The sequence below is a fragment of the Fonsecaea nubica genome (genome assembly GCF_001646965.1).
Source record: "Fonsecaea nubica strain CBS 269.64 chromosome Unknown Scaff8, whole genome shotgun sequence".
NCBI classification, from domain to species: domain Eukaryota; kingdom Fungi; phylum Ascomycota; class Eurotiomycetes; order Chaetothyriales; family Herpotrichiellaceae; genus Fonsecaea; species Fonsecaea nubica.
In genome coordinates this window covers 535,942-551,112 of record NW_019173681.1, presented here as the reverse complement: position 1 = coordinate 551,112, position 15,171 = coordinate 535,942, and the positions used below count along the sequence as shown (strand labels likewise).

The following is a 15,171-nucleotide window of genomic DNA, read 5'->3' as shown; positions in this document are numbered from 1 at the left end:
ACATGGACCTCATCGATGATCGCGCAGTTCTCGGTGATGAAGAGGAGGACGAATCCTTCGATGAAGACACGGGTGAAGCGAGACCAAAGTCAACTGGCGCGAACGGACACTTTGATGATTCCTCTGAAGAAGAGGAAGAGGACGAAGATGAAGAGGCTGCAGCCGAGGTAAAATCTCTCTCTACCAACACCCTCTGAAATCCCAAAATCTAATGTTTATGTCAGGTTGCCAAAGACTTCATTGTTGACGAGGACGAAGAAGATGAAGAAGCCCGCCGCGAACGAAGACGAGAACGAAAGAAGCGCCGCCGCGAAGAGCGCGAAGATGAAGATCTCGATGAAGAGGATTTGGAGCTCATCGGCATGAAGCCCACTGAGGAACCAACCGAATCAAAGTTCAAGAGACTCAAGCGAGGCCCTCGGGAAGACCGTGACGCGCAACAGCATTACGGTGTCAATGATATTTTCGGTCATTCCGACGAGGAAGAGGAGGCGGTTGACTACAGTCGGCGGAGTCGTCAGGACCGACGAGGGCTACAGGACGAGTTTGACGATTTCATCGAAGAGGATATCTTCTCAGACGAAGAGCAACAACGGCAACGTGAAGATGAAGAAGTGGCCAGACATAATCGTCGTGGGATCGCGGAGCTGGGTATCGCTGATGCAGCCGGGCTCGATGAGCAGGCCCTGGAAGACTTTCGCGCGGCCTTTGGTGATGGAACAGACTACGACTTTGCTCTAGAGAAGGAGGAAGAGGCTGACGAAGAGGAAGCCGAAAAAGACAAGAACCTTCATCTGAGAGATGTCTTTGAGCCTTCGCAGCTGGCGGAAAAACTACTCACCGACGAGGACAATGAAATCCGATTCACCGATATACCCGAACGTCATCAGCTGGCCCGGAGACCGTACCGCGACCTTGAACTGACCGAAGACGAGGTCAAAGAAGAAGCACTGTGGATAGCCAATCTGATCCTACCCTCGAAGGGGCACGATGAGATCCACCACGAACCTTTCAGACGCGCTGTCGCAGACAATCTGGACTTGATGACTCGGCAGGACTTTGAACCGCCGTTCATCTACATGCACCGAAAAGATTACCTACTGTTCCCACAGACTAAGGTGGTCGGTGTGCAGGAAGACGGAAGCCCGAAAGTCATCGACGACACCGTCAAACTTCTCAACCAGAAAGATCTGTGGCGCATATTGGAGCTCGATCTAAAGTATCGAGCGCTTATTGAAAGGAAAAGAGCGCTACAGAAGACTTACGCGGATCTACATTCGACCAGTGTACCGGAAGACACCACCTTCGAACAACTCTTACCCCGGGCTGCTACGATGGAGGATCTTCAGGATCTACAGGACTATCTATATTTTGAGTACGCTTCGCAGCTCAAAGATCTGGCGCTGACCTCGAATGGCGAGACCAATGGGGTGAGCATGTCTCAGAAGAAAGCATCGACCAGAAGTGTTTATGAGGAAATTCGTGCCTCGAAGGCATTTGGTCTCGTTCGCGCCTTTGGTATCACTGCGGACGCGTTTGCGCGAAACGCCGCCAGGGAAGGCGTTCGGACGTACACAGAGGATCCCTCTGACAGCCCCGAGAATCTTGCTGATACAATGGTTGACGATGAATTCCCTACTGGCGCTCGAGTGCTCAAGGCTGCCAAGGCCATGTTTATTGAACAGTTGGCAACGAACCCACGGATTCGTCGTCTCATCAGAGAGAAAATCTTTCCCCAAGGGGTTATTGATTGCCATCGTACCGAAAAAGGCCTTCGCAAGATCGACGAACAACATCCTTATTACGAGTTCAAATACCTTCGAAACCAGAAGTTATTTTACTTCAGTGATCGACCCGACTTGTTCCTCAAGATGCTGAAGGCCGAGGAAGAAGGCTTAATCGAGATTCGGGTCCGACTGCCAGGACTGGATGCATTCAAGAAAGAACTCAACAAGCACATCGAAACAGACAATTATTCTACTGTAGCAGATGCGTGGAACCAGGAACGCCGAGAAGCAGTGTCAATCACCGTTGACAAAATTATGAAATTGATGGCCCGATCGGTTAAGGAAAATCTCAAGGAACAATGCGAAGCGACCATTGGAAATGAGTGCCGCGACGAATTCTATGCAAAACTTGATCAGGCACCATGGAAGCCGAGGGGTTTGGCTAAAGGTACCATTCCGCGGGTTTTGGCCATGACCAATGGTGGCGGCACCGTTGGACGCGATCCTATTTACTGGGCCTATGTCAGTGATGAGGGCAGAGTTCTTGAGCACGGTCAGTATAAGGAGCTAGGCCCCGGCAATCGAGAACGCGGCATCCCCGACGGCAAAGACGTCGACGCGCTCTTGGAAGTTATCCGAAGGAGGGAACCTGAAGTCATCGCTGTCTCAGGATGGTGTCCCGACACCCGCAAACTTCTAGCAAACTTGGCCACATTGGTCAGCAACCATGACCTTCGTGGCGCGACATACACGGATGACGATGATCAAGATCGAAGCGACCTCTTGGATGTCATTCTTGTTAACGACGAGGTGGCGCGTATGTCGAAGTCTGGCGATCGCATGAAAGCTGACAACCCAGGAGTTCCTGAAATGGCTCTCTACTGTGTTGGACTTGCGAGATACATGCAATCACCCCTCAAAGAATATGCGGCTCTAGGACGAGACATTGTATCAATCAACTTCCACTCCGCCCAAAACCTGCTGCCACAAGACAAATTACTGAAGAAACTGGAAACTGCTCTTGTGGATACGGTCACCATGACCGGCGTGAACATTAATGAGGCTGTGACTGATCCTGGGTTGGCAAATCTGCTTCCCTACGTGGCTGGTCTTGGACCTCGAAAGGCTTCACATCTGGTCAAAGTTATCAACCTCAACAATGGCTTTGTCAGGGCTCGAGAGGATTTGCTGGGTCTTAACGATAAACACCAGGCCATGGGACCCAAAGTCTGGGCCAATGCGGCATCTTTCTTATACATCGACTTCGAGATGTCAGATCCAGACTCTGAATATCTCGACAACACGCGTATACATCCCGAAGACTACGATATTGCTCGGAAGATGGCAGCTGATGCACTCGAACTCGATGAAGAAGACATTGAGGCCGAGAGACAGGAGGGAGGATCGGGGGCAATTGTGCGCCGCTTGATACGAGAAGAAGCGCAAGAGCGTGTTCATGATCTGGTTCTCGAAGAATATGCCGCACAGTTGGAACAAAACCTCAACTCCAAAAAGCGCAGCACACTGGAGAATATCACCGCTGAGCTCAACGATCCCTATGAAGAATTGAGAAATCCGTTCCGGGTCAACCTTGGTGAGTCCGAGGTGTTCACAATGCTCACGGGCGAGACGAGGGAGTCCCTGCAGAGAGGCATGAATGTCCCCATGACGCTGAAGAGAGTCACCGATGATCACATGGAGGGCAAACTCGAATGCGGCTTGGACGCGGTGGTTGAAGATCGCCAATGGGCAGACGCTGCCTTGTCACCAAAGCAGCTGTACAACATCCACCAGACTGTTCAAGCTCACATTACCTCGATCAATCGCAAAGACTTTATCGTCACAGTGAGCTTAAGAGACGAGCAAGTAAAGAAACCATTCAGGAGATACAATCACAACGATCGGAACTACGACGAATGGGACGAGCGCGAAGAGGTGGCGGACAAGAAGTTGCTCGAAGAGAAAACGGACTTGGGCAACCGGGTCACCCGAGTGATCAAGCACCCTCTCTTCCGGCCTTTCAATTCGAAACAAGCGGAAGAGTACCTGGGTAGCCAAAACCGTGGTGACGTTGTGATCCGGCCGTCGTCAAAGGGCAACGACCATCTTGCGGTGACCTGGAAAGTGGCCGACGGCATCTTCCAACATATCGATGTGCTCGAATTAGACAAAGAGAACGAGTTCTCTCTGGGACGAACCCTGAGGATAGGTGGAAGATACAACTACTCGGACTTGGATGAACTGATTGTGCTGCATGTCAAAGCCATGGCCCGAAAAGTGGACGAGATGTGCAACAACGAGAAATTCCAGAACAAATCCAAGGCTGCATTAGGTGAGTTTGTGTTCCTTGTGAGCTTGATATGAGACATGACTGACGCTCAAAACAGAGGAGTGGCTAACCACCTATACCAACGCAAACCCCAAACGCTCCATGTACCAATTCTGCCTCAACCGTGAACGACCGGGCCAGTTCCACCTTGTCTTCAAGGCGGGCCAGAACGCGAAGCTCATGGACTGGAGCGTGAGGGTGATCCCACAAGGATTCGAGTTGATGAAACAACCCTATCCCACGATGAAAGATCTGTGCAACGGCTTCAAGTTGATTTTCCAGAACATGCATGAGGCAGCGGCAATGGGCAGACCCATGCGAAGATAAAACCTCTGGGTATTTGGGATGGCTGAGTGTGCCTGAAGACGGCCGCATATTGGGTGTGAATCTACGGCATACCGGCGATCTGTCTTGGTTTTGGAACAAAGAGCGGGTCTCCGAATGGCACAGTTGTATTAGTACCGACATGATCCGGGAAAATGGGCTTAGATATGAATGGCATGGACAGACAGATATGCTGGTCAAGAGACAATCTGGTTCTATCACAAATGTCACCAGAGAAAACTTGGCGCAGTTTACAAGTCCCCATGTCCCACCAACCTATGTGTATGCTACACGTCCTTTCTTTTTCAGCTCATGTCTGTCTTGTTACACGCCCCTGTTAGCTTGTGTGCCTCTGACTGGACACTATTTTCAGCATCGAGCAGTTCAATGGCTGCAGCTGATGGCACCAATTGGGAGGATATCGTCAAGGTCTGGCCTCGCATTAGCTCCTTCACCTTACTTCGACTGTACCTGACCCTTGACCTCTTCGTATTTGGTAGGAATCAGCTTACAGCACTACACCATGACCTCCCAGATGATACAGGAATCCTGCAGCTTTGCAGTGTTGACGACTTCCACGAATTCCATCCTCTAAGGCTCGCGAAGAGCCGGGCACTTCGCGAAACGTTGGACCGTCAAGAGAACAGAAACACACTTGTGATATGGGTGCTGGAAGATCCTAGGGTCGGACTGGACTTACCGGCAGTGGCGGTGAGTCTTGACTGTCGAGTCTCCAGGAGCAAGTGACATGATTTACATCAAATGGCAGCGATGCTCATACTGAGACAGTTATCAGGCCGACTAACTGACCCGTCGCTACGATCCCTCGTCTTTCTGATGCCTCAGCGACAAGAGGACACGAGACAATATGCCATTGCTGTACTTCGTCGGTGCAGCCTCGTTGCTGTTGCTGCAAGCCATCTGTGTTGCAGCTGTTCCAATGCCCGGTGTTTTCCCTGGCAGTTCATGTAAATGCGTATGTTTGCAAGAAGGCTGAGTTCTCCATGTGTGGAAACATCTCTGACCAGATGGCTATCTAGGTTCCTGACGACACGTGCTGGCCCTCTGATACTCTCTGGAAACTCTTCAACCTCACGGTTGGCGGAAACTTGATTGCAACACGGCCTGTTGCCGCCTCTTGCTATCCCGGTCCTGCCTTCAATCCCGCTCAGTGTGCTTACGTTGATATCAATTGGTCCAGTGCTACATTCCAAGCAGATCTTGCCATCGGGCTCTCATATCCAACGAATATCACCTGTGCCCCTGTCAATTTGACCGTAGGCAACACTCCCCAGGAAACCTGCGCGCTGGGAGTGAGCCCGAATTATGCAGTCAATTGTACCGACATAAGACACGTCGCTTTGGCAGTCGTCTTCTCCAGGCTCTTCAACATCCGTCTGGTGGTGAAAAGCACCGGCCATGATCAGCTTGGGCGCTCTGAAGGCACCAATGGCCTGGAAATCTGGATTCGCCATCTTCGTAGCGGCATTTCTTTCCAGGACACGTTCAAGCCTTCTACTCGTTGTACCGCAAGCAAATGGACTGGAAGTGCGTTCAAGATCGCAGGGGGTTACACGTGGGGAGATGTGGGCGCAGAAGCACAGAAGCACAATGTTGTTATCGTCAATGGTGGTACCCCGTCCGTCGGTGCCATTGGAGGTTGGATGCAGGGTGGTGGTCACGGGCCTGCATCCCGAGATTACGGTCTCGGTGCAGATCAAGTGTTGGAGCTGGAGGTTGTGCTTGCTGACGGGACCCTCGTAACAGCCAATGCGTGCCAACACAGCGATCTCTACTTTGCCCTTCGCGGTGGTGGCGGCGGCACGTATGGCATCGTGGTGTCGAGCACGATCAAAGCCTACCCAATGGTCGATGTCACAGTTCAACATCTGGCCATGTTCCCCTTGAGCGCAAACACCTCTGGACTTCTGGACGCTGTTGCTATCTTATACTCCTGCTATCCCGATCTCAACGACGCAGGCTATGCAGGCTATGGCCAGTGGTCGATCAACAGCCCAGCACCCATCTTCGCCAATGTGACCACTGGTTACGTCCACGGCTTCCGCATCTTTAACGCCACCGTTGAGCAAGCTCAGACGGCCTTCGACGTGACCCGATCAAGACTGGGCCCTTTGAACCTGACCAGCGTCTTCATCTCCGAGAGTTATGCCTCGTATCCAGACTACTGGACATACTACCGCGTCGAATCCGGTGTCGAACCGCCCGTCGGTCTGCCTGCGTACGGGGCTGGAAGCAGACTATTTGACCGCGCGTCAGTGACGCAGAACTCGAGCGCCCTGCGCAATATGATTGATACCATCGCCGGCACGCCCGAGCAGTTGACGACCAACAACCTTGAACTCGTCGGCGGTGGGCAGGTGTTTCGGGACGCCTCTGACCCTTTCTCGGGCGTCACCCCAGCCTGGCGCACATCGTACTTTAGCAACATCGTGGCCCGTGTCCCGTCGTCTCCAAACGCCCCGCAAGCAGAACTGGACGAGAAGCAACGCGACATCACGACCGTCAAGGTCCCCGCCATGAAGAAGCTGGCACCCCACACGGGCGCGTACATGAACGAAGCCGACCGATTCGACCCGGACTGGAAGGCCGATTTCTACGGCCCCGGCCACCACTACGCCAGGTTGTTGGCCATCAAGAGGAAATACGATCCGCACGGCCTGTTTTACTGTCCCACGTGTGTCGGGAGTGACGCCTTCGAGGTGGTGGCTGAATGTGGCAGGCTGTGTCGAGCCAGGCACGAGGATAGTGAAGAACAGAACCCAATGTGAGTGAGGGTGGAGAGAAAGGTGGATTGCTCTTCTTGTTCAGCAGTCTCAAAGAGTATTGTCTCGGGATAAGGGACGGTGTCTCGGTTGAAGCCTGAGAAAGACAGTCTCGCTACAAAGACAAATACATCTATTCAATCTATTTCGTTCACTGGACCATGAAAAAATGTTTGATATACTACTACCGGTGGTACGCTACCCCCTCGCCATCTCTGCTTTATAATTTCCCTCTAGAATGCTTCTGCGTGGGCTCAGCTTCAACGGGAGGGCGGTCTCGATTCCGGTCCGTGGACGGATAAGGGTTGATGTCGACCTTGTTCAACGGGTTGAGCTCGCTGGCTCGACGGAACAGATCGGGGTAGACCTGACCGTCGTACCGGCCCAGAGAACTGTCGAGCAGCCAGTCGGGAAGTTTCCACGAATCCACCAGACGGACGGCGTGTGGGCGGATGCGTTTCAGCAAAAGGGGCAGGTTGTTGCGAGACAGATCCTCTACTTGTGCGACCGTGAGGGCCCCGGAGACGTAGAATCCCTGGGGTTCCTTGGTGATCAGGTCGGTCGCGAAGAGACGGAACAGGTCCCATAGCACGCTAGCGGACTGGGGGTCCAGCTGGTTGTTAGTCCGTGGGTTCTTCAGCGGGTTCTTGAGCTCGACGGAGAAGTGATGGACGGCCAGGAACTCGGCGTGGGCGCGACACAGTCTCCAGTAATCGGGGAGCAGCTCGTTGTGGGTAGTATGCTTCTCGTCAATTTGTTCCAGAATCTGGAAGGTATAGAATGCGGCTCTCCGTCCGAATATCGAGACAATGTCCTGGTCGCTGTCGAGATCGTAATTGACGGTCGCTCCCCCCAGACGACGAAAGGCACGGAGATTGTCCACGGTAAACCCTGGAAGGGCGTTGCCGCGCAGGACAGATCGGGCAGCATTGATCAGCTAATTTAATGGCTCTGGCGTCAGTGTTTTTACCAACAGACTTTGAACACACGGATGGGAAAACCCACATAGCGGGAGCCCTGTGAAGACAGGATGTAGTTGTCGCCATCGAAGGTCATGGTTGGCAGATACTCGGCGTACCAAGAACCAATGCCACTGAACAGCGAGTATCCATGACCACCACAGGCTCTCCGGGCAGTTTCCAAGCCTTCTGCCGCCGTGATGCTCGCAAACACCTTAAGTACACACGACGTACTGTGCATTTCGGCAAAAAGATCCTTTTCCTTCGGAGTCTCCGACAAACTCCCCCCTTGGCCTGGCAATGACTCTTTGGCCAGTCGATAGAGGGTTTGCATGGCGGTCCCGGTAAATTGAAGGGCAAAAGTTGCCGCGACCAGAGGCAAGAGACGTGCGTGCACAGTGGTATAGTCGAGAACCTGCATCTCCGGCCCTTGTGGGAGGGGTTGAGAGGTCTGAGGATCGCGAGCTCGAAACTGTCGTCGGACGGCAGAGTAACGGACAGCGATGGTGGCGCCCCTTGCCAAAGCCCGGGCTGCGTCCGCAGCCACTCTCATGCGTGCATACGTGACTGTGCCATACACCAACCCTGGGGCTGCCGGCTTGATATATCTGCTTGTGTCTGGGTCGACCCTCGAGAACCTGCAAGCAGACGGCGTCAACGACCGACGATCATGGTGTGGAGGAGTGCACCAGGGGAGCGGGGGGTTGAGTACCTGGCCAACATGTTGACATGGGGAATCTTGACATTGTGCAGGAGTAAGAACCCGTTGTCCATCGTGCTATGAGGTGTCAGTGGTTTGTCAGAAAGGCAGCACTCCATCGAGTTGATTTACTTGTAGCCCATCTTTGGTCCTATATCTCCCACGTAGACACCCTCCAGAGGCTGGTGCGACGTCAGCTCTCGCAAAGGGCATATAAATGGATGAGGCCCGTAAGAACGTCCTTCGATGACCAATTGCGCCATGACCACTGCATAGTTTGCCGTGCGGCCCAGCGTGCCAATCCACCATTTTGATGCCGTCAGAAAGGGTGAGTTCAAGACAAACGTTTTGTCGTGAGGGCACCACGTCGCCCGTGTCTCTAACCCTTGGACATTGGATCCGTGGCCCAATTCGGTCTGTGCATAGCAGCCGATGATTTCAAAGTTCAGGGCTTTTTGGAGGAATAAGTCATGTTGCTCCGGAGTACCTTGGTCTCGCAAAGTCGTCTGAAAAAAACCCAAAGATTTAGTGTCATCATCATATCAGCCTCGACACCAGTAGAAATGAGAAAACGGCCAAGAGCAGAATGCTGCAGCCATGACAAGGCTTCACTCACAGCCTCAGGGTGGTGAGGCTTACGATGAACATGCCCCAGTGCAGAGCGTAAGGGACCGCTTCGCCTAACAGCTCAAGGGCTGCCCACAACTCATCATCGGTCCATTTATGTTGGACTTGGAGGGCAGCAATGCGCTTTGCTCTGACAAGGGCCTTTTTCCATCGCTCCGTCCGGCCGTCGTAGTAATTGCTCGTCTTTTCGAAAGCTGGATCAGTCTCGAGGATTTGGAGGAGCCGCTCTTGTCTTTCCAGATAACCCTCCGGATAGAAGAATCGTGCGATTTGATCAGTGTCAATAGTGGACTTTGCTCGTTCGCCGGCCAGGGAACTTGACCCCTGGGGCTCTGACGGCGTCAAAGCCGCAACCCACGGGGGCAGCATCGGATTCCAGGTTCAAATTCCAAATCAAATGGGCCAGTCACACCACAGTTGGAGCTGGGAAAAGGAGTCCACAATGTCGATGCCTCGAAGGAAAAAGCAATTTCGAAGATAGTGGGAGACAAGTATTTATGGCGCCCCCTCTCAAATAGTGGTCAATATGACCGAGGTACAAGGCTGGGGTGAGCAACATCTTGGCCTGGCATAGTCGCTGAGTATGTGAAAATGTATATTGATTGCTTCCCCTGATGTGTGGTGGCCTGCTTCCCACGTTCCCACGAAGTCATGCCAACACTGCGTTGACTATCTAGATGTCATTTTCCCCAGGTGTGTTTCTCCGGCCATTACGAGGTACATTGACCATCCACGTGGATCAGAATCTGAGCTGTCGCCGATATGCTGGATGGCTGCAAGGGCTAGGATGGCCGTAACCGAGGTCTTGGTTCGTAGGATGCTGGAATCTGGAGTCCGCAAATCTGTACCGCCGAAGAGCTGGATTGCCGAAGAAGGCCCAGACCATCATACGGCTTCGTTTGCTAAGTCTCGGAGAGGGTGCGAGACCGGAAGCTCAAGATTGATGGTTCTGTTGCTTCTGTTGGCGGACTTGACGTGGTTGGGAGACTGGATACTTGACCGGCTTATTGATTTCGTCAAGTCCCCACGTGACTAGGGCGTCCCTAGCTACAAGTGCGCACCCAAGCCTAGTGCAGCCCCTAAGAGCCCACACAGGTTGTTTCTCCAGGGACACCTAGGCACTTACAAGTTGGCGCCATGGTACCCACGCCTCCCCAGGTCATTCTTCAATGTGCGAAGAACGGTAGCCCCAGACTGCGCCTTGAGATGCTGCGCCCCTTGAAATCTATCATTTCAGGTCTGTTTCATCTATACGCATCACATACTTCTTTGCACTCGCCCTTCCCTGCTGCAGATTCCTCAGTGCTACTGGCAGACCTCTCAACCCGTTTGCCACAATCTCAAAGGGATGCGCAGTGAGCCAGCCATCCATCAATCCCCTCGCCAGGACACTCGCATAGACGGCTCCAAAATCATGCCCATGTCTGCGCGGATTGAACTTGATGCCCAACTTGGCATCGACAGGGAAAGGCCCTGTATGGACATAGCCCACGTAAGTGAGCGAGGTGAGAATCTTTTCAGCCACAAGCCCATAGTCCTTCTCGATGAGGACGAAGGTCGCGTGTCCATTGGGGGCAAGCAATCGAGCCATCAGTTCTGGAGATCCATGCTCCGAGATACAGTCGAAAGCGTGTTTGACAGATTCAATGCCTCGCTCTTCCAATGCCTGACGCACCCGGCTTATAATGTACTCTTCACCCTCACGATAGTCCACGACCACGTCCCCTTTCGACCGATCAATCAAGGTCTCCACCACGGTCTTTCCATTACCGGCGATGGCGATGATTGGATGCAGGTTTGATCTGCAAGCGAGCTTCAACACAAAGGCCCCAACAGCGCTCGAAGCGCCATAGACAATGAGAGGAATAGAAGCCGTGGCCGGCTCCCATGGTGGTGTCAATTGCAGGCAGTGGTATAGCCCAACGGCCGCCGTGAATGCAGCAAGAGGGATAGTTGCTGCCTGCCCACGCAACAAAGGGTCAGCCTGTTTGCTGTGGCCTAACCGAGGGTCTCATTCGCTTACCTCTTCGAAAGATACCTGGTCCGGCAGATGAAGAGCTGTATGCGCGGGGGCGATGGCATATTCTGCGAAGCTGCCGTGGGCTGTGCGCATCTGATGAAAAGCAGCAACCCGATCCCCTTTCCGGAAACCGACTACCTTTTCCCCAACCTGCTCGATTATCCCCGCTGTATCGTCTCCAGAATTGGATGGCCTATTGCTGTATACCACTGATTTCCAGTCCTTGCTGCAGAATGTCTCATTAGTGGGGATCCTTCCACCATTGAGAGCGGCTCTTTTCAAAAAGATGATGTGCTTTGAAGTCTGGGGACTCACGGATTACAACCCGTGCAAATCACCTTGATCAAAAGTTCCCCTTCTCTAGGACTGGGGATTGGGGACTGAATGATTTCCACCTCCAGGGAAGGTTGAACAGTGGCTTCCAACATCTCGATCCTCGGCGTCGGGGCTTATTTTGGTGATTCCCAAACCCGATAATATAGATCAAAGAGGTAAGTTTCGGTCGATCCTTGGTTTGCTGTTTGCACGGCTGACCGCCATCGAAGTCGCTTCAAGTGCTGCTCTGTGCTCTCAATATAACCCTATTGTTCGGTGTTCGTGTCAATCCCGGCTTACCTGAGCAACTATAAACAGATTTTTCTTCGGCGAAGGACGGTCAACCGCTCGTTGATGGAGTGGCTCTCATAACGACCAAACTTGGCATATAAGGGGTAACACCTCTATGGCGAGAAGGGGTAACAAAGCTGAAGAGAGCACTTTTGAAGGAGACGTCGATAGTCACCATGTATTGGCCACTCGCCCTTGTACTTACCCTCCTGGTTGTCTATGTTGCCCTCAGACCGTCCACCAAGTTTAACCTCCCAGACAGCCCTCGAGTACTTCTCAATGAGAAAGACCGCCGCACCAAACTTCACCTCTACCTTGATCTGTGGGCAAAAACATACGGAGACTTCTTCTCATATCGAATAGGCCGCTCTACCGCAATCGTGCTCAGCAGTATGCAAGCTATTGAGGAGCTCCTGATCAAGAAGGGTCACATTTACAGCTCGCGCCCGACGAGTTCGTCCCAGGCAGACATCATTACCGGGAAGGCAAGGATTGTGAACATGCCATATGGAGAAGAGTTCAGGGTACTGTCCACCTGTCTTACATCCATCGAAACGCAGGTCGAAGAGAACTGATTCAACCCAGAAGCACCGTAAAATCATCCACACACTTCTCGGAATACAGAACGCAAAGATCTTCCTCCCTTACCAGGAGTATGAGAGTCGCCAAACTCTGAGAAACCTGCTGCACAGTCCTGAACTCTTCTACTCGGAAATGTCGCGGTACTCGGCCAGTGTGACGTTCTCGCTTTTGTAAGTGCCGGTTCATGATTGTCGAAAGAGTTTTATATTGTATCCTGATGCATTTGGAGGTGTTATCACAGAGTTGGCGCTCGCTTTGACCGCTCGGATGCTTTCCTCCCAACGTAAGTCGAATCCTCCATTGCAATTTCAACGATGCCTTCCCGTGGGTTGCGCGGTTCAGACACAAAGTCCACTCGGGGCTAAAAGCATCGCAGGATAATTGGTGAAATGATGCAGAAATTCTTTAACAGTATGTTCAAGACATCTGGGACTACTGTGGCCGGTCCAGATTCTAATCAGCCCCAGATATCACGCCGGGAGCCTGGCTTGTCGACCTCTATCCCTTCCTGGACTATCTTCCTGGATTCCTTGCTCCCTGGAGGTCCCAAGCATACTCTATTCATCTGGAATTGCGCAACTTCTGGAACGTATTCTTCCATTCCATCGAAGAGCGAGTCAGGGAAGGTACTGCGCCGGATTGCTTTCTGAGCAGATTTATCCAAGATCCTGAATCACAGCATCTGAGCGAGATTGAACGGATCACTGTGGCGGCCGAGCTACTCACGGCGGGCACGTAAGTTTTCCGCTTCACACAAATGTTCGCTTTTGTCTGGTCCAATGATTGGACGCTGACGTGGACCACCCAGTGAGACGACGGCGACGACCCTGCAATGGTTTTTCAAGTTGTGTGCCAAACAGTCGGAATGGATCCCCGAGGCCCAAAAAGAGCTGGATACTGTCGTTGGGAGAGATCGCTTGCCCAATTTCAGTGACAGGGAAAGTCTGCCATACATTACAGCTGTGGTTCGGAACTTCATCGATGGGCATCCGTCACACCATTGGCATTCTTCCATGCCACCTCCCAGAACGATACGTACCGCGGCACCACCATTGCCAAATCCACAGTGGTAATCCCGAATACGTACGCTGTGCATCACTCGGATGAGTACTTTGCGAACTCGTCTGCGTTTCTTCCAGGACGGTGGCTTTCGCCCGAAGACCCGCGGCACATCCACGACGGTGCAAAGACGGCCAATCACCTTGCATTCGGCCTCGGGAGAAGAGAATGCCCCGGCAAGCATGTTGCGGATTCGAGCCTGTTCATTGTTATTAGCCGGATTCTGTGGGCCTTTGACATTGAACGTGACAACCCTCCTCCAAGCGATGAAACAGGTGAGTCATGCAAGAGTGCTTGGCCTTAAATCTCCCTTCTCGGCCTCTGCCACGGGATCATGTCGGGAATTGAAGACGGAAAGCTCGAGCTAACAGTGACCCTCTTTCGTTTAGTGGGAGCACTTCCAGTCCTAGGTTGCGCCTCGTTCAAATGCAGAATAACTCCTCGGTCGGAAGATGCTGCGAGAAAGATTCATCTGTTTGCAGACCACATCGACCCGGGACTACACGTGGAGGATGGGAGCACCTACGATGCGCAGGTGCAAGCCGTATTGAGCCAAAGTCGAATTTGAATCTGAGGTGAATGATACAAATGTAAACCAACCACACCACAGTATTACAAAGGGCCGTATGAAAATCGATTGGCGTGACCGGACATAGATCAGTGGACAGCACTTGTCGATAAAATACCGGCGTCAAGCCTCTTCCTTAGCAGAAGATGGCACAACAACGGAGACACACCGAATTTGCTATTTTTACTATATGGAGCAATCGTCGCGCTCCACCTGGCACGTCTAGCGTCTCTTCCCTGCTCTTCTTCCTATGCCAGCCCTTGGAGGAATACGATTGGGTTAAAGACCTACTGATAGGGGCTCCAAAGGTGCAGAGCAGACTATATCTGTGTGTACTTATATGGCTCGATGGTATCTAGGCGGGGCTGATTATATGGTCACGTGCTGAACAACGACAAGGCTGAACCGCCCCTTTTTTCCTTTCACATGAAGTTTTAGTCTCTCGACGACTTCAATTTTCAAAGCACAGTGCGTGATGGAGAGATTTATATCCTCTTCATTTTTTCACACACTTGTATTCTTCAGACCCTGTTTCTCTCCTCCAATTGAGAGTGTACTCCCCCTTTTTCCTTACTTTGAGTCACCACTTGGAAAAAAGTGACATACCTTTTCCTCTTGATCGGGTGGACTAGCCAAATCAGTCCACTTCGACCCCATGTGACTTTTCTGGTCAATTTGTCGACTCTAGAAATTAACTTGGAATCCGGGGGTGGGCTCGGAAATAGGCAGCCCCATTTCATGAAGAACAGCGGCAGTGGCAGTGGCACCATGGTGAGTGAGGGGGCCAGGAAAGCGAGCAGCGAGTTCCCCCAGCCGAAGGCCCAGGACGTTTGAGATGTGATAGACGATGAGGCGCCCGAGTCGTCCTCGTCGTCCTCGCAGATCTG

General features: G+C 52.4%; 5 protein-coding genes across 5 annotated transcripts; 3 read left to right on the top strand and 2 right to left on the bottom strand.

Moving 5' to 3' along the window:
* Positions 1-2: 2 nt before the first annotated feature.
* On the top strand, positions 3-4,383 carry AYO20_02044 (hypothetical protein; the record flags this gene model as incomplete). The annotated part of the gene is made up of 3 exons (XM_022640350.1): positions 3-167; positions 225-4,059; positions 4,115-4,383. 3 exons carry the CDS (start codon positions 3-5, stop codon positions 4,381-4,383), a joined length of 4,269 nt encoding a protein of 1,422 aa, XP_022503850.1.
* Positions 4,384-4,767: 384 nt separating this feature from the next.
* Positions 4,768-7,169, top strand: AYO20_02043 (hypothetical protein; the record flags this gene model as incomplete). Its single annotated transcript, XM_022640349.1, has 2 exons — positions 4,768-5,091; positions 5,421-7,169. 2 exons carry the CDS (start codon positions 4,768-4,770, stop codon positions 7,167-7,169), a joined length of 2,073 nt encoding a protein of 690 aa, XP_022503849.1.
* Positions 7,170-7,383: 214 nt separating this feature from the next.
* On the bottom strand, positions 7,384-9,818 carry AYO20_02042 (hypothetical protein; the record flags this gene model as incomplete). The annotated part of the gene is made up of 5 exons (XM_022640348.1): positions 7,384-8,100; positions 8,169-8,760; positions 8,835-8,900; positions 8,955-9,328; positions 9,462-9,818. The coding sequence occupies 5 exons, from the start codon at positions 9,816-9,818 to the stop codon at positions 7,384-7,386; spliced, it is 2,106 nt and encodes a 701-aa protein (XP_022503848.1).
* Positions 9,819-10,677: 859 nt separating this feature from the next.
* AYO20_02041 (hypothetical protein) lies at positions 10,678-11,897 on the bottom strand (the record flags this gene model as incomplete). Its single annotated transcript, XM_022640347.1, has 3 exons — positions 10,678-11,409; positions 11,473-11,695; positions 11,785-11,897. The coding sequence occupies 3 exons, from the start codon at positions 11,895-11,897 to the stop codon at positions 10,678-10,680; spliced, it is 1,068 nt and encodes a 355-aa protein (XP_022503847.1).
* A 354-nt stretch (positions 11,898-12,251) lies between these two features.
* On the top strand, positions 12,252-14,284 carry AYO20_02040 (hypothetical protein; the record flags this gene model as incomplete). The annotated part of the gene is made up of 8 exons (XM_022640346.1): positions 12,252-12,599; positions 12,700-12,827; positions 12,899-12,940; positions 13,034-13,068; positions 13,125-13,392; positions 13,466-13,622; positions 13,685-13,991; positions 14,106-14,284. 8 exons carry the CDS (start codon positions 12,252-12,254, stop codon positions 14,282-14,284), a joined length of 1,464 nt encoding a protein of 487 aa, XP_022503846.1.
* Positions 14,285-15,171: the final 887 nt, after the last annotated feature.